This window comes from Oncorhynchus masou, chromosome 28, assembly GCF_036934945.1.
Source record: "Oncorhynchus masou masou isolate Uvic2021 chromosome 28, UVic_Omas_1.1, whole genome shotgun sequence".
In the NCBI taxonomy this organism is placed as follows: domain Eukaryota; kingdom Metazoa; phylum Chordata; class Actinopteri; order Salmoniformes; family Salmonidae; genus Oncorhynchus; species Oncorhynchus masou.
The window spans coordinates 8070416-8088737 of NC_088239.1; the positions used below are offsets into that span (position 1 = coordinate 8070416).

At 42.8% G+C, this 18322-nt stretch overlaps 1 protein-coding gene across 1 annotated transcript in view; it reads left to right on the forward strand.

The window, feature by feature from the left end:
- The first annotated feature begins 340 nt into the window (after positions 1-340).
- LOC135518501 (docking protein 6-like) overlaps positions 341-18322 on the forward strand; it is a 140320-nt gene continuing 122338 nt past the window's right edge. The window contains exon 1 of the mRNA XM_064943674.1: positions 341-406. Within this exon, the coding sequence (XP_064799746.1) occupies positions 341-406 (66 nt within the window). The remainder of the gene's footprint in view (positions 407-18322) is intronic.

Below are 18322 nucleotides of genomic sequence, written 5' to 3' on the forward strand. Positions count from 1 at the left end.
AGAAGGGAAGAGAGATCATTGTGCATAGCGAAGCCTTCTGTTTTACGCGCACTGCCTGCTGCTCCCCTGAAGAAGAGGTGATGGTGCGTTCCAGGAAGAGCCCCCCCACCCACCCGTTCTATCCATAGTCTGAATGAAATCAGCTGACGAATGGTTTCTCCCTACTGCTTGATGGAACGCGCCGCTGCGCCGAAGCCGGCTGTTGCCCGAGCATTGACACCGCAGCAGGTTGCCGTGTTGCTTTTATGTTGTGGATATCGGACTGATTCCGCGGCGGTAGACTTTTTTTTGTGGCCGAAAGGAGGTTACTTTTCTGGGGCAGTGGCGGACCACGCTGACCATGGCCTCCAACTTCAATGATATAGTGAAACAGGGATACGTGCGGATACGGAGTAGGAAACTAGGGGTGAGTGACACTTTGCTGTATAGGAGGAGAGGAGAGGCTTCCACGGAGAGGTATTTGCGGTCAGCGCAGGGAGGCAGGGAGTCACGGGCACAGGAAGCAGGATTAGAAGAGGTTTAGTTGCTCCGTAGGCAGCTGTCCTGCTGTGAGCTTTACAGAGGAAAATAACAGATGAGCAAAACAACATGATTAACTTTCCTTCAGTGGTTGCATTTAGTTAAGATTTGTTTCGTTAGAATGTAAGATATCTAACATTTAACAGAATATGATGTCAAAGACAATGTTTGAATTTGTTAAAGATTCACGTATATTATTATCTTGCAATAAATGGGACTTTTATATATATATATTCTTTATCACCACGTCGATAACTATGTTGTCAAAAGTTATAATTTAGGATAAGTGCCAGATCACAGAGTCAACTCCATCATTGACAACAGCTGTTTGCCATGCATCATCTTTTCAGTGCTGCATGCAAGGCTTTGATGGATATAGGTTGTGTATTTGATAAAGACGGGATAGTATCCGAGTGGTTATAAGAGACAGGCTATGTGTATAATGTAGCCTAGGTTGCTATTGCTCTGGTCAGAGTTGTATTGATCGCGAAGCACTGAAACGCTCACTAAGTTATACCACGATAGTAACACTAGCATTTTGCTACACCCGCTATACCATCTTTTAAACACATGTATGGGACCAATACAATGTATATTTGATTTAATTTAATACACTTATAATAATATCAACGGATAATGTGTATAACACTTGTCTATGTGCTCAAAGCACTTTCCACTACATAGGCTACAGTGACCTGTACCACCGACTGGACAGCAGGTTACCAATAGTACCTGGTAAATGTTAATGGTACACGCTGTCACCCACAGTGTGTCTGCCTGATGTTCCCTGTGTCATAAAGACAGCTGGTGTATTTTTGCATCACCGTTACATTCCAGGATGACTGTAGAGCATAAACCTGTCCCTCTGACCATGATGGGCGATGATGGCTAATGATGTCTGCTTCCATTTTCACCGCCTCCGGCATCATCATGACATTGTGTTCATGCGATCATGCGATCATCAAGATTTTAGAATAAGACTTTTGTAATTCATTTTTTTTAATGATTAAATAAAAGATAGAAAAAAACACACCTTATCCTCTACTTCCATTTTAAAGCACTCTAGTTACATTGCCATTCATATGTATAGTGTGTATAGTGTGATCTGGCACACTGCTTCGCTGCAACTGTCCGTTAGATAATTCAATAATAATTCAGTGACTTTATGACTATAAGCTTAAACATGCTCTCTAAGGCACCTGTATTTACCCTTCTTTTTTAAAAATCATAAAGAGCTTAAGTGAAGGACATTCTTCTGAAAAAGTGGTAAAAGAAATCCAAGTATACTGAACATAAATATAAACGCCATTTTTCATGAACTGCAATAAAACATTCCAGAAATGTTCCATTGTGACGGTTTTCCTCTTCTGAGGAGTAGGAAGGATCGGACCAATATACAGCGTGGTAAGTGTTCCTCATTTTATTAAACGGAACACTCCAATGTAAACCAAAAGAACACCCGAAACAGTTCCATCTGGTAACTAATACAAAAGACAGAAAACAACTACCCACAAATCATAGTGGGAAAACAGGCTGCCTACATATGTTTCTCAATCAGAGATAATGATTGCCAGCTGCCTCTGATTAGGAACCATACCAGGCCAAACACATAGAAATAGAAAACATAGAACACAAAACATAGAATGCCCACCCCAACTCACACCCGGACCAAACTAAAATAGAGACACAAAGAAGGAACTAATGTTTCGTGACATCCATACACACAAAAAATGTATTTCTCTCAAATTTTGTCCACAAATTTGTTTATATCCCTGTTAGTGAGCATTTCACATTTGACAAAAAAAATCCATCCATGTGACAGGTATGGAAAATCAAGAAGCTGATTAAACAGTATGGTCTTTACACAGGTGCAACTTGTGCTGGGGACAATGAAAGGCCACTCTAAAATGTGCAGTTTTGTCACAAAACAGAATGCCAAAGATTTCTCAAGCTTCGGGGGCGCGTTCAATTGGCATACTGACTACAGGAATGTCTAGCAGAGATGTGTCCAGAGAATTGAATCTTAATTTCCCTACCATAAACCGCCACTTCGTTTTAGAGAATTTGGCAGTACGTCCAACCGGCCTCACTAACGCAGGTCAGGACCTCCACATCCGGCCTCTTCACCTGCTGTGCTGGATCGTCTGGGGGAGGGGGGGGGGTGAATGCCGAGAAAAATTCTGTCTGTAATAAAACCCTTTTGTCAGGAAAAACTCATTCTGATTGGATGGGTCTGGCTCCCCAGTCAGTGGACCTGGCTCCCAAGTGGGTTTGCCTATGCCTCCCCAGGCCCACCTATTTATTTATTTATTTATTTATTTCACCTTTATTTAACCAGGAAGGCAAGTTGAGAACAAGTTCTCATTTACAATTGCGACCTGGCCAAGATAAAGCAAAGCAGTTCGACACATACAACGACACAGAGTTACACATGGAGCAAAACAAACATACAGTCAATAACACAGTATAAACAAGTCTATATACGATGTGAGCAAATGAGGTGAGATAAGGGAGGTAAAGGCAAAAAAAGGCCATGGTGGCAAAGTAAATACAATATAGCAAGTAAAACACTGGAATGGTAGATTTGCAGTGGAAGAATGTGCAAAGTAGAAATAAAAATAATGGGGTGCAAAGGAGCAAAATAAATAAATTAAATACAGTAGGGAAAGAGGTAGTTGTTTGGGCTAAAATATAGGTGGGCTATGTACAGGTGCAGTAATCTGTGAGCTGCTCTGACAGTTGGTGCTTAAAGCTAGTGAGGGAGATAAGTGTTTCTAGTTTCAGTGCTTTTTGTAGTTCGTTCCAGTCATTGGCAGCAGAGAACTGGAAGGAGAGGCGACCAAAGAAAGAATTGGTTTTGGGGGTGACTAGAGAGATATACCTGCTGGAGCGTGTGCTACAGGTGGGAGATGCTATGGTGACCAGCGAGCTGAGAAAAGGGGGGACTTGTCATGAATGATATACCTACCTTTACCTATGTCTTTGCCCCTGCTCAGTCATGTGAAATCCATAGATTAGGGGCCAAATGAATTTCTTTAAATTGACAGATTTTCTTCTAAGAACTGTAACTCAGTAAAATCTTTGAAATTGTTGCACGTTGTGTTTATATTTTTTGTTCAATATAATTGCAGAAGAGGACAAGAACCTATATCAATAATCAAGGACTTGGGACGAAGATTCTATCAGAGAGTCCTTTTTTTTGTTCAAGTTCCAGATCTCAGAACTGTTTGGTTATGTCTTCGTCTTTCATGACACCTTACATACAATCATTCATGACACCTTACATACAATCATTCATGACACCTTACATACAATCATTCATGACACCTTACATACAATCATTCATGACACCTTACATACAATCATTCATGACACCTTACATACAATCATTCATGACACCTTACATACAATCATTCATGACACCTTACATACAATCATTTTTAGTGACAACCTGGCATTGTGTGCTTGGTTAGCAGATTGAACCTTACAGCACCAAGCATCAAAGTCGTTTGCTTTCTGATTCTTAATGGATTTTTTTCCACCTTAAATGGACTTTTCCACAAATCGGACATGTTGCAGATTGTGGAGGACTTTCTAAAGAGCAACTCTATGTGAATAACTCATTTTGGACCAACATGTCAGATTGAACATAATAGTTCCAAGGCTGTTAATAATAAATAATAATATCCCATTTAGCAGACGCTTTTGTCCAAAGCGACTTACAAGTCGGCTGGGGCCACTACTTTTGCATATGGGTGGCCCCAGTGGGAAACGAACCCACGACGCTTGGCGTTGCAAGCGCCATGCTCTACCGACTGAGCCACACAGGACCCCTGTTGTGGAGGTGGCTATGCCAGGCCAGCTACCTTTCATCATGGTGGTTATGTGTTTCACTCTGTCAACCTCCCCCAGCTTGTTGTTTGAACCACAGTTATGAAACCACACTGTGTTGGTCGTGTTTCACCTCTGAAAAAGCGTGTGGCGACTGACTGACAGACTGAGACACGAGGATAACGGTCTGATACAGGCCGTTTCTTCTCCAGTCTCTCCAGTCTTGGTGCTTGACTGTTTCTGCGTTGAACCTTATCGGTGGTACCCCTGCTAACGTGTAACATGAACCAAAATCTATCAGGGGGTAATACACAAAGCTGATCTCACTGTAAACCTTACTGTGTATCTTTCCCTCAATATCACTAAGGCTGTTGTTGGGTGGTCCTTCAATATCACTATGGCGGTTGTTGGATGGTCCTTCAATATCACTAAGGCTGTTGTTGGGTGGTCCTTCAATATCACTATGGCGGTTGTTGGATGGTCCTTCAATATCACTAAGGCTGTTGTTGGGTGGTCCTTCAATATCACTATGGCTGTTGTTGGATGGTCCTTCAATATCACTAAGGCTGTTGTTGGATGGTCCTTCAATATCACTAAGGCTGTTGTTGGATGGTCCCTCAATATCACTATGGCTGCTGTTGGATGGTCCTTCAATATCATTATGGCTGTTGTTGGATGGTCCTTCAATATCACTAAGGCTGTTGTTGGATGGTCCCTCAATATCACTATGGCTGCTGTTGGATGGTCCTTCAATATCATTATGGCTGTTGTTGGATGGTCCTTCAATATCTCTATGGCTGTTGTTGGATGGTCCTTCAATATCACTAAGGCTGTTGTTGGATGGTCCTTCAATATCACTATGGATGTTGTTGGATGGTCCTTCAATATCATTATGGCTGTTGTTGGATGGTCCTTCAATATCACTAAGGCTGTTGTTGGATGGTCCTTCAATATCACTATGGATGTTGTTGGATGGTCCTTCAATATCACTATGGCTGTTGTTGGATGGTCCTTCAATATCACTATGGATGTTGTTGGATGGTCCTTCAATATCACTATGGCTGTTGTTGAATGGTCCTTCAATATCACTATGGCTGTCCTCCCTCTTTCTTGTCTCTCATTCTCTCATCTCCTCCATCTCTCATCTCTCCCTCCCTCTCTCATCCCCTCCCTCTCTCTTGTCTCTCACTCTCTCATCTCCTCCATCTCTCATCTCTCCCTCCCTCTCTCATCTCCTCCCTCTCTCAACTTCTCCCTCTCTCATCTCCTCCCTCTCTCATCTCCTCCCTCTCTCATCTCCTCCTTCTCTCATCTCCTCCCTCTCTCATTGCCTCCCTTTCACATCTCCCTCTCTCATCTCCTCCCTCACTCATCTCCTCCCTCTCTATTGTTTCTCCCTCTCTCACCTCCTCCCTCTCTCATCTCCTCCCTATCTCATCTCCTCCCTCTCTATTGTTTCTCCCTCTCTCACCTCCTCCCTCCTCTCTCTCTCATTGCCTCCCTTTCACATCTCCTTCTCTCATCTCCTCCCTCTCTCTTGTCTCTCCCTCCCTCTCTCATCTCCTCCCTTACTCATCTCCTCCCTCTCTCATCTCCTCCTTCTCCCATCTCCTCCCTCTCTCTTGTCTCTCCCTCCCTCTCTCATCTCCTCCCTTACTCATCTCCTCCCTCTCTCATCTCCTCCTTCTCTCATCTCCTCCCTCTCTCTTGTCTCTCCCTCCCACTCTTATCTCCTCCTTCTCCCATCTCCTCCTTCTCTCATGTCCTCCCCCTCACCTCATTTCTCCCCCTCATCCCTCTTTCTCTTTCTTACCTCTCTACCTCATATCAGTCTTTCTTACCTCTCTTCCTCATCTCAGTCTTTCTTACCTCTCTTCCTCATCTCAGGCTTTCATACCTCTCTTCCTCATCTCAGTCTTTCATACCTCTCTTCCTCATCTCAGTCTTTCATACCTCTCTTCCTCATCTCAGTCTTTCATACCTCTCTTCCTCATCTCAGTCTTTCATACCTCTCTTCCTCATCTCAGTCTTTCATACCTCTCTTCCTCATCTCAGTCTTTCATACCTCTCTTCCTCATCTTAGTCTTTCATACCTCTCTTCCTCATCTCAGTCTTTCATACCTCTCTTCCTCATCTCAGTCTTTCATACCTCTCTTCCTCATCTCAGTCTTTCATACCTCTCTTCCTCATCTCAGTCTTTCATACCTCTCTTCCTCATCTCAGTCTTTCATACCTCTTTCCTCATCTTAGTCTTTCATACCTCTCTTCCTCATCTCAGTCTTTCATACCTCTCTTCCTCATCTCAGTCTTTCATACCTCTCTTCCTCATCTCAGTCTTTCATACCATTCTTCCTCATCTCAGTCTCTCTCTAATCTTTGCCACTCTCTCCTTCTCTGTCATCTCTTCTCCACTTTCTGAGAACCTTCTTACTCCTTCATCTGTTAGCCTCTCTCTCTCTCCCTCTCCCTAAGGGGCTTTTTTGGCATGGGAAACAGATGTCAACATTGCCAAAGCAAGTGAAGTAGATAATATACACAAGTGAAATAAACAATACAAATGAACAGTAAACATTACACTCACAGAAGTTCCAAAATAATAAAGATATTACAAATGTCATATTATGTATATATACAGTGTTGTAACAATGTACAAATGGTTAAAGTACAAAAGGTAAAATAAATAAGCATAAATATGAGTTGTATTTACAATGTTGTATGTTATTCACTGGTTAACCTTTTCTTGTGGCAACAGGTCACAAATCTTGGTGCAGTGATGGCACACTGTGGTATTTCACCCAGTAGATATGGGAGTTTATCAAAATCGGGTTTGTTTTCTAATTCTTAGTGGATCTGTGTAATCTAAGGAAAATATGTGTCTCTAATATGGTCATATACTGGGCAGGAGGTTAGGAAGTGCATCTCAGTTTCCACCTAATTTTGTCAGCAGTGTGCACATAGCCTGTCTTCTCTTGAAATCCAGGTCTGTCTACGGCGGCCTTTCTCAATAGCAAGGCTATGCTCACCGAGTCTGTGCATAGTCAAAGCTTTCCTTAAGTTTGGGTCAGTCTCAAGGGTCAGGTGTTCTGCCACTGTGTACTCTCTGTTCAGGGCCAAATAGCATTCTAGTTTGCTCGGTTGTTTTGTTAATTCTTTCCAATGTGTCAAGTAATTATCTTTTTGTTTTCTCATGATTTGGTTGGGTCAAATTGCGTTGCTGTCCTGGGGCTCTGTGGGGTCTGTTTGTGAACAGAGCCCCAGGACCAGCTTGCTTAGGGGACTCTTCTCAGGTTATTCTTTCTGTAGGTGATTGCTTTGTTATGGAAGGTTTGTGAATCGCTTCCTTTTAGGTGGTTGTAGAATTTAACGGTTCTTTTCTGGATTTTGATAATTAGTGGGTATCAGCCTAATTCTGCTCTGCATGCATTATTTGGTGTTCTACGTTGTCGTCAACCTGACCAAAAGTTTTAAAATGACATAAATATTAATTTCCACAAAGTTTGTTGCTTCAGTGTCTTTAGATATTTTTGTCAGATGTTACTATGGAATACTGAAGTATAATTACAAGCATTTCATAAGTGTCAAAGGCTTTTATTGACAATTACATGAAGTTGATGCAAAGAGTCAATATTTGCAGTGTTGACCCTTCTCTTTCAAGACCTCTGCAATCCGCCCTGGCATGCTGTAAATTAACTTCTGGGCCACATCCTGACTGATGGCAGCCCATTCTTTCATAATCAATGCTTGGAGTTTGTCAGAATTTTTGGGTTTTTGTTTGTCCACCCGCCTCTTGAGGATTGACCACAAGTTCTCAATGGGATTAAGGTCTGGGGAGATTCCTGGCCATGGACCCAAAATATCAATGTTTTGTTCCCCAAGCCACTTAGTTATCACTTTTGCCTTATGGCAAGGTGCTCCATCATGCTGGAAAAGGCATTGTTCGTCACCAAACTGTTCCAGGATGGTTGGGAGAAGTTGCCCTCGGAGGATGTGTTGGTACCATTCTTTATTCATGGCTGTGTTCTTAGGCAACATTATATGAGTGAGCCCACTCCCTTGGCTGAGAAGCAACCCCACACATGAATGGTCTCAGGATGCTTTACTGTTGGCATGACACAGGACTGATGGTAGCGCTCACCTTGTCTTCTCCCGACAAGCTTTTCTCCGGATGGCCCCAAACAATCGGAAAGGGGACTCATCAGATAATTTTTTTGGGGGGGGATTCAGTTAATTTGCATGGAAAAGAGGGACTTTGCAATTCATTTGAGCACTCTTCATATCATTCTGGAGTATATGCAAATTGTCGTCATACAAACTGAGGCAGCAGACTTTGTGGAAATTAAAATTTGTGTCGTTCTCAAAACTTTTGGCCTTGACTGTACACGGAGGATATTTTTGCAGAATTCTGCATGCAGTTTCAATTTGGTATTTGTCCCATTTTGTCTCACTCTCTGTAGTGTGTCAGACAGCGGAATGGAATGGCATTTCTCTATTCAGCGCCCACACTGCACCCTCTGCACCTCAACACACACGCACACACACACACACACACACACACACACACACACACACACACACACACACACACACACACACACACACACACACACACACACACACACACACACACACACACACACACACACACACACACACACACACACACACACACACACACACGACATTGCACGGCTGCGCACACTGGTCCAACACGGAGGAATTGGCACAAAATCCCACACAAACAAACAAGCAAACAATCTGTTGCCAGAGTATGTGGATCTTCAGTTAGATCTAATCAGAGTCTGTGGTCCTTCAGTTAAATCCTTCAGTTAAGTCTGGCTTTGTACCATAAGCTATTACTTGTTTTCTCTGCTCAGTTAATCTGCTCGGGAGAGAGACTGACAGACAGACAGACAGACAGACAGACAGACAGACAGACAGACAGACAGACAGACAGACAGACCCAAATGAAATGGTGGTAAACTGGTGTTTGATGTATCTGTAATAACAGATTTATCTACCTACCGCTGTGTAAGGAAGAGCTGCGATGGCAGAGGATATTGCCGTTGTCCCCATATCCTGTCCCTCTTTTTGAGAAACTGCAGATATAATCTGTGGGATAGACTGTCTTGGGAAGGGAGCAAAACATTACCTTTTTGTCATTTATGTAATTGCCTGAAGGCAGCTCCATGTTCCTCAGGTTGAGGTTGGTGCTGGAGACGTGGAAGGCAGCTCCATGTTCCACAGGTTGAGGTTGGTGCTGGAGACGTGGAAGGCAGCTCCATGTTCCACAGGTTGAGGTTGGTGCTGGAGACGTGGAAGGCAGCTCCATGTTCCTCAGGTTGAGGTTGGTGCTGGAGACGTGGAAGGCAGCTCCATGTTCCTCAGGTTGAGGTTGCTGCTGGAGACGTGGAAGGCAGCTCCATGTTCCTCAGGTTGAGGTTGGTGCTGCAGACGTGGAAGGCAGCTCCATGTTCCTCAGGTTGAGGTTGGTGCTGGAGACGCGGAAGGCAGCTCCATGTTCCTCAGGTTGAGGTTGGTGCTGGAGACGTGGAAGGCAGCTCCATGTTCCTCAGGTTGAGGTTAGTGCTGCAGACGCGGAAGGTTGTCTCTCATGTCTCTATCTTAGTCATAACTAATGGATATAGGAAGCACCATCTAACCACTTCACAGTCTTCTGTCCGTGAGTCAGGCTGCCATTCAAAAATCATATTCCTCTAAATGTTCACACACTGTAAATGTGCCACGAGGGAGTGAGGGAGGAAGGTAGGGAGGAGAGAGTGTGTGAGAGAGTGCAAGAGAGAGACAGAGAGAGATGAAAACAGCAGGTCCAGGACAAGGTAGCACGTCTGGTGAACAGGTCAGGGTTTCATAGCCGCAGGCAGAACAGTTGAAGCTCCAGCAGCAGCAAGACCAGGTGGACTGGGCACAGCCAGGAGTCATCAGGCCAGGTAGTCCTACGGCTCAGGTCCTCCGAGAGAAAGAGACAGAGAGAGAGAATTAGAGGGAGAATACTTCAATTCACACAGGACATCGGATAAGACAGGAGAGTTACACCAGATATAACAGTGGGAGAGAGAATTGTTGATTTTTTTTCTCAAAAGAGACCTATTGAGAGAAATGGAAAGTGAAATCTGACCCTGGTTTTTATGCATTTGTTTTTGAATGAGAATGAATCTTGTTTGAGCCCTTTTTAATTATTTTCCCCGTTTAAGGGGAGTAGCTACATCGATTGTTTCGCCCCCCTGCACCATGTTTCCCACCAAACTAAGTTGTTTCCCCCTAATTAAGTTGTTTCCCCCTAACTAAGTTGTTTCCCCCAAACTAAGTTGTTTCCCCCTAACTAAGTTGTTTCCCCCTAATTAAGTTGTTTCCCCCTAACTAAGTTGTTTCCCCCTGACCAAGTTGTTCCCCCCTAACTAAGTTGTTTCCTCCTAACTAAGTTGTTTCCCCCCTAACTAAGTTGTTTCACCCTAACTAAGTTGTTTCCCCCTAATTAAGTTGTTTCCCCCTAATTAAGTTGTTTCCCCCTAACTAAGTTGTTTCCCCCTAATTAAGTTGTTTCCCCCTAATTAAGTTGTTTCCCCCTAACTAAGTTGTTTCACCCTAACTAAGTTGTTTCCCCCTAATTAAGTTGTTTCACCCTAACTAAGTTGTTTCCCCCTAATTAAGTTGTTTCACCCTAACTAAGTTGTTTCCCCCTAATTAAGTTGTTTCACCCTAACTAAGTTGTTTCCCCCTAATTAAGTTGTTTCCCCCTAACTAAGTTGTTTCCCCCCCTGCACCATGTTGTTTCACCCTAACTAAGTTGTTTCCCCCTAACTAAGTTGTTTCCCCCTAACTAAGTTGTTTCCCCCTGACCAAGTTGTTCCCCCCTAACTAAGTTGTTTCCCCCCTAACTAAGTTGTTTCGCCCCTAACTAAGTTGTTTCCCCCTAACTAAGTTGTTTCCCCCTGACCAAGTTGTTCCCCCCTAACTAAGTTGTTTCCTCCTAACTAAGTTGTTTCCCCCCTAACTAAGTTGTTTCACCCTAACTAAGTTGTTTCCCCCCTAACTAAGTTGTTTCGCCCCTAACTAAGTTGTTTCCCCCCTAACTAAGTTGTTTCGCCCCTAACTAAGTTGTTTCCCCCCTAACTAAGTTGTTTCGCCCCTAACTAAGTTGTTTCCCCTGACCAAGTTGTTTCCCCCCTGCACCATGTTGTTCCCCCTAACTAAGTTGTTTCCTCCTAACTAAGTTGTTTCGCCCCTAACTAAGTTGTTTCCCCCTAACTAAGTTGTTTCCCCCTAACTAAGTTGTTTCGCCCCTAACTAAGTTGTTTCCCCCTAACTAAGTTGTTTCCCCCTAACTAAGTTGTTTCCCCTAACTAAGTTGTTTCGCCCTAACTAAGTTGTTTCCCTAACTAAGTTGTTTCCCCTAACTAAGTTGTTTCGCCCCTAACTAAGTTGTTTCCCCCTAACTAAGTTGTTTCCCCCTAACTAAGTTGTTTCCCCCTAACTAAGTTGTTTCCCCCTAACTAAGTTGTTTCCCCCTAACTAAGTTGTTTCCCCCTGACCAAGTTGTTTCCCCCCCTGCACCATGTTGTTCCCACCTAACTAAGTTGTTTCCCCCCTAACTAAGTTGTTTCGCCCCTAACTAAGTTGTTTCCTCCTAACTAAGTTGTTTCCCCCTAACTAAGTTGTTTTCCCCTAACTAAGTTGTTTCCCCCTGCACCATGTTGTTCCCCCTAACTAAGTTGTTTCCCCCCTAACTAAGTTGTTTCCTCCTAACTAAGTTGTTTCCCCCTAATTAAGTTGTTTCCCCCTGACCAAGTTGTTTCCCCCCCTGCACCATGTTGTTCCCACCTAACTAAGTTGTTCCCCCCTAACTAAGTTGTTTCCTCCTAACTAAGTTGTTTCCCCCTAACTAAGTTGTTTCCTCCTAACTAAGTTGTTTCCCCCTAACTAAGTTGTTTTCCCCTAACTAAGTTGTTTCCCCCTAACTAAGTTGTTTCCCCCTGCACCATGTTGTTCCCACCTAACTAAGTTGTTTCCTCCTAACTAAGTTGTTTCCTCCTAACTAAGTTGTTTCCCCCCCTGCACCATGTTGTTCCCACCTAACTAAGTTGTTTTCCCCTAACTAAGTTGTTTCCCCCCCTGCACCATGTTGGTTTCCACCTAACTAAGTTGTTCCCCCCTAACTAAGTTGTTTCCCCCTAACTAAGTTGTTTCCCCCTAGCTAAGTTGTTTCCCCCTAACTAAGTTGTTTCCCCCTAGCTAAGTTGTTTCCCCCTAACTTAGCTGTTTCCCACTAACTAAGTTGTTTCCCCCTAGCTAAGTTGTTTCCCCCTAACTTAGCTGTTTCCCCCTAACTAAGTTGTTTCCCCCTAACTAAGTTGTTTCCCCCTAACTAAGTTGTTTCCCCCTAGCTAAGTTGTTTCCCCCTAACTTAGCTGTTTCCCCCTAACTATTTGTTTCACCCTAACTAAGTTGTTTCCCCCTAACTAAGTTGTTTCCCACTCATTAAGTTGTTTCCCCCTAACTAAGTTGTTTCCCCCCCTGCACCATGTTGGTTTCCACCTAACTAAGTTGTTCCCCCCTAACTAAGTTGTTTCCCCCTGACCAAGTTGTTCCCCCCTAACTAAGTTGTTTCCCCCTAACTAAGTTGTTTCCCCCTAACTAAGTTGTTTCCCCCCCTGCACCATGTTGGTTTCCACCTAACTAAGTTGTTCCCCCTAACTAAGTTGTTTCCCCCTGACCAAGTTGTTCCCCCTAACTAAGTTGTTTCCCCTAACTAAGTTGTTCCCCCCTAACTAAGTTGTTTCCCCCTAGCTAAGTTGTTTCCCCCTGACCAAGTTGTTTGCCCCTAACTATTTGTTTCACCCTAACTAAGTTATTTCCCCCTAGCTAAGTTGTTTCCTCCTAACTAAGTTGTTTCCCACTCATTAAGTTGTTTCCCCCTAACTTAGCTGTTTCCCCCTAACTAAGTTGTTTCCCCCTAACTAAGTTATTTCCCCCTAGCTAAGTTGTTTCCCCCTAACTTAGCTGTTTCCCCCTAACTATTTGTTTCACCCTAACTAAGTTGTTTCCCCCTAATTAAGTTGTTTCCCCCTAACTAAGTTGTTTCCCACTAACTTAGTTGTTTCCCCACTAACTTAGTTGTTTCCCCCCTAACTAAGTTGTTTCCCCCTAACTAAGTTGTTTCCCCCTAACTAAGTTGTTTCCCCCTAACTAAGTTGTTTCCCCACTAACTTAGTTGTTTCCCCCCTAACTAAGTTGTTTCCCCCTAACTAAGTTGTTTCCCCCTAACTAAGTTGTTTCCCCCCTAACTAAGTTGTTTCCCCCCAACTAAGTTGTTTCCTCCTAACTAAGTTGTTTCCTCCTAACTAAGTTGTTTCCCCCTAACTAAGTTGTTTCCCCCTAACTAAGTTGTTTCCCCCTAACTAAGTTGTTTCCCCCTAACTAAGTTGTTTCCTCCTAACTAAGTTGTTTCCCCCTAACTAAGTTGTTTCCTCCTAACTAAGTTGTTTCCCCCTAACTAAGTTGTTTCCCCCTAACTAAGTTGTTTCCCCCTAACTAAGTTTTTTCCCCTAACTAAGTTGTTTCCCCCTAACTAAGTTGTTTCACCCTAACTAAGTTGTTTCCCCCTAACTAAGTTTTTTCCCCTAACTAAGTTTTTTCCCCTAACTAAGTTGTTTCCCCCTAACTAAGTTGTTTCACCCTAACTAAGTTGTTTCCCCCTAACTAAGTTTTTTCCCCTAACTAAGTTTTTTCCCCTAACTAAGTTTTTTCCCCTAACTTAGTTGTTTCCCCCCTAACTAAGTTGTTTCCCCCTAACTAAGTTGTTTCCTCCTAACTAAGTTGTTTCCCCCTAACTAAGTTGTTTCCCCCTAAGTTGTTTCCCCCTAACTAAGTTGTTTCCCCCTAAGTTGTTTCCCCCTAACTAAGTTGTTTCCCCCTAAGTTAGTTGTTTCCCCCCTAACTAAGTTGTTTCCCCCTAACTAAGTTGTTCCCCCCTAACTAAGTTGTTTCCCCTAACTAAGTTGTTTCCCCCTAACTAAGTTGTCTCCTCCTAACTAAGTTGTTTCCCCCTAAGTTAGTTGTTTCCCCTAACTAAGTTGTTTCCCCCTAACTAAGTTGTTTCCCCCTAACTAAGTTGTTTCCCCCTAACTAAGTTGTTTCCCCCTAACTAAGTTGTTTCCCCCTAACTAAGTTGTTTCCCCCTAAGTTGCCACCCCCCCTCACCGTGTTTGTGTTCCCCTAACTGAGTTGTACTGTATATACTGTATATATTGTAATAGTGTTTATGTTCTCCATTGTGGTTGAACGCAGAGCGCATGATTGACACAACAGGCCAGTAGTGGAGGAGATCAATGGTTATATTGTGGGAGAGAATCTCCTCTCACTGTGTATTGTCACTCTAAGCCATGACAGGCTGGCCTGGATACAGGCGTCACAAGATTTGCAACAGCTCGGCTATCTCACGAGGCAACTCAAACTTTAGCTTCCTGTACCTGGTGATGAGATTCTGTAAAGAGGCATGCCGTTGCAGTGAACTTCCCATTTCTATCAACATAAACTTTTTGTTTCCAGTTCTTGTATATGTGAAGTTGTTGATCTAAGATTATTGCTAAAGGAGATGTTTACTAGCTAAGTCACCGTGACTGAATCTCTATTGTACTACTGCAAGTAGTGAAGAGATTCTAGAATGGGCAGTCGGTCGTTCTTACCTATTGTCAACTGAGCCTCCCTCTTACATAGTTTCAAGTCCACTTTCAGAGGGAGTGTTGTTGCGTATATAGCCTTGCTTCTGTTTACACAGTGATAGATGTTGTTGAAACCCAGTGCATTAATTTGCAGATATGCAAGGCCAGGCATTGGCATGGCTTCGTTCGTTCGGACCAATTGGTTTTTTCTGTTTTCAGCAGCTCCTATCAGACACAAAAGAGCCGAAGACAAATGGCTGGCTCTTATTGGTCCTGATGAATGGTGTCTCACAGGATATGAGAAACAACACAGCCAACATTATTGACTGTGAAAAATGTGCTACTATTATAAATAAATCTCTGCCTTCAGACAGTGCTTGAACATTTCACATCATTGATTCCCCGCTGCTTTTAATTATCAAAAGAGCTTTTTACTCCTGAACAGGGACAAATGTTGCTATTAGAAGTTGGGGATGTCTATGGCCCAATTGATGAAATAATGTGTCACACAGATGGGCCGGTGCTCACAATGGGGCATTGTGTGCATCAATACACTTTCTTCTCCTCTGCTCTCCTCCTCCTCTATGCCATTCTCTCTTGACAATGCCAGGGAGGTCCTAACCTTCTCTCTCATTCTGTCTCCTTCTTTCACGCCCTGTCTCTCTATGTGCACTCTGTCTTTCTGTCTTTGCCCTTTCTCTTTCCTTCTCTCTCTCTCGCTCTCCATCTCTTAAATCCTCTCACTAATACATGTAACATCAAGCCGTCTGTCCCGGCAATCCCAACAACAGCTTTGTGTTTTCTACGTGTTTGTGATGAACTGCTCTGTAAACTGCAGAGTTCACTAATCCACACACAGGGAGGGAGAGAGGGAGGAATGGAGGGAGGGAGGGGGGGATAAGTCACAGCTCAGCGCGGACGGAGGGAGGAGAGGACTCCCCAACACGGCAATTTAATCTCCCAAATCAATCCTTGCAGACCCTTATACCCTAACGCTCTGGCAACACATTTAAAAAGACCAAATCACAAAAGGCCTGCTATATACACTCTATATTCTATATATACTACATACACTATAAACATTATATATACTATATACACTATATATACTATATACAGTCGAAATCTGAAGTTTACATACACCTTAGCCAGCTACATTTAAACTCAGTTTTTCACAATTCCTGACATTTAATCCCAGTAGAAATTCCCTGTTTTAGGTCAGTTAGGATCACCAGGAAGGATTCATTTCAGCTTTTGTTTCTTTCATCACATTCCCAGTGAGTCAGAAGCTTACATACACTCAATTAGTATTTGGCAGCATTGCCTTTAAATTGTTTAACTTGGGTCAAATGTTTTGGGTTACCTTCCACAAGCCCCACTCAATAAGTTGGGTGAATTTTGACCCATTCCTCCTGACAGAGCTGGTGTAGCTGAGTCAGGTTTGTAGGCCTCCTTGAGTTCACACGCTTTTTCTGTGCTGTACACACATGTTCTATAGGATTGAGGTCAGGGCTTTGTGATGGTCACTCCAATACCTTGACTTTGTTGTCCTTAAAGCCATTTTGCCACCACTTTGGAAGTATGCTTGGGGTCATTGTCCATTTGGAAGACCCATTTGCAACAAAACTTTAACTTCCTGACTGATGTTTTGAGATGTTGCTTCAATATATCCACATCATTTTCTTTCCTCATGATGCCATCTATTTTATGAAGTGCACCAGTCCCACCTGCAGCAAAGCACCCCCACAACATGATGCTGTCACTCCCGTGCTTCACGTTTGGGATGGTGTTCTTCAGCTTGCAAGCCGCCCCCTTTGTCCTCCAAACATAACGATGGTCATTATGGCCAAACAGTTCTATTTCTGTTTCATCAGACCAGAGGACATTTCTCCAAAAAGTACAATCTTTGTCCCCATGTGCAGTTGCAAACCATTGTCTGACTTTTTTTATGGCGGTTTTGGAGCAGTGGCTTCTTCCTTGCTGAGTGGTCTTTCAGGTTATGTCGATATAAGACTCGTTTTACTGTGGATATAGATACTTTTGTACCTGTTTCCTCCAGCATCTTCACAAGGTCCTTTGCTGTTGTTCTGGGATTGATTTGCACTTTTTGCACCAAAGTACGTTCATCTCTAGGAGACAAAAATCGTCTACTTCCTGAGCGGTATGACAGCTGAGTGGTCCCATGGTGTATATGTTTGTATAGATGAATGTGGTACCTTCAGGCGTTTGGAAATTGCTCCCAAGGATGAACCAGACTTGTGGAGGTCTACAGTTTTTTTTCTGAGGTCTTGGCTGATTTATTTTGATTTTCCCATGATGTCAAGCAAACAGGCACTGTGTTTGAAGGTAGGCCTTGAAGTACATCCACAAGTACACCTCCAATTGACTCAAATGATGTCAATTAGCCTATCAGAAGCTGCTAAAGAATTTTCCAAGCTGCTTAAAGTCAGTCAACTTAGTAGATGTAGACTTCTGACCACTGGAATTGTGATGCAGTGAATTGTAAGTGAACTAATCTGTCTGTAAACAATGGTTGTAAAAATGACTTGTGTCACAAAGTAGATGTCCTGACAGACTTGCCAAAACTATAGTTTGTTCACTCGAAATTTGTGGAGTGGTTGAAAAATGAGAAAAATAACTGTAATTTATCTCATCTGTTTTTACATGTGTGAAATTAGTTTCCGAAGTTTACATACTCTTAGGTTGAAGTCATTAAAACTCAGTTTTCAACCACTCCTCAAATAGTAGTTTGTTAATAACAAGAAATTGTGGTTGAAAAATGAGCTTAATGACTCAAACCTAAGTTTATGTAAACTTCCAACTTCAACTGTATATATTTTATGCACTACAAATACTATATACACTTTATATACTATATACACTACATACACTTTATACTATTTATACTATATACACTATATTTTTATTTATTTTATTTATTTCACCTTTATTTAACCAGGTAGGCAAGTTGAGAACATGTTCTCATTTACAATTGCGACCTGGCCAAGATAAAGCAAAGCAGTTCGACACATACAACGACACAGAGTTACACATGGAGTAAAACAAACATACAGTCAATAATACAGTATAAACAAGTCTATATACGATGTGAGCAAATGAGGTGAGATAAGGGAGGTAAAGGCAAAAAAGACCATGGTGGCAAATGGTAGATTTGCAATGGAAGAATGTGCAAAGTAGAAATAAAAATAAAATAATTGTTTTTGGGGGTGACTAGAGAGATATACCTGCGGGAGCGTGTGCTACAGGTGGGAGATGCTATGGTGACCAGCGAG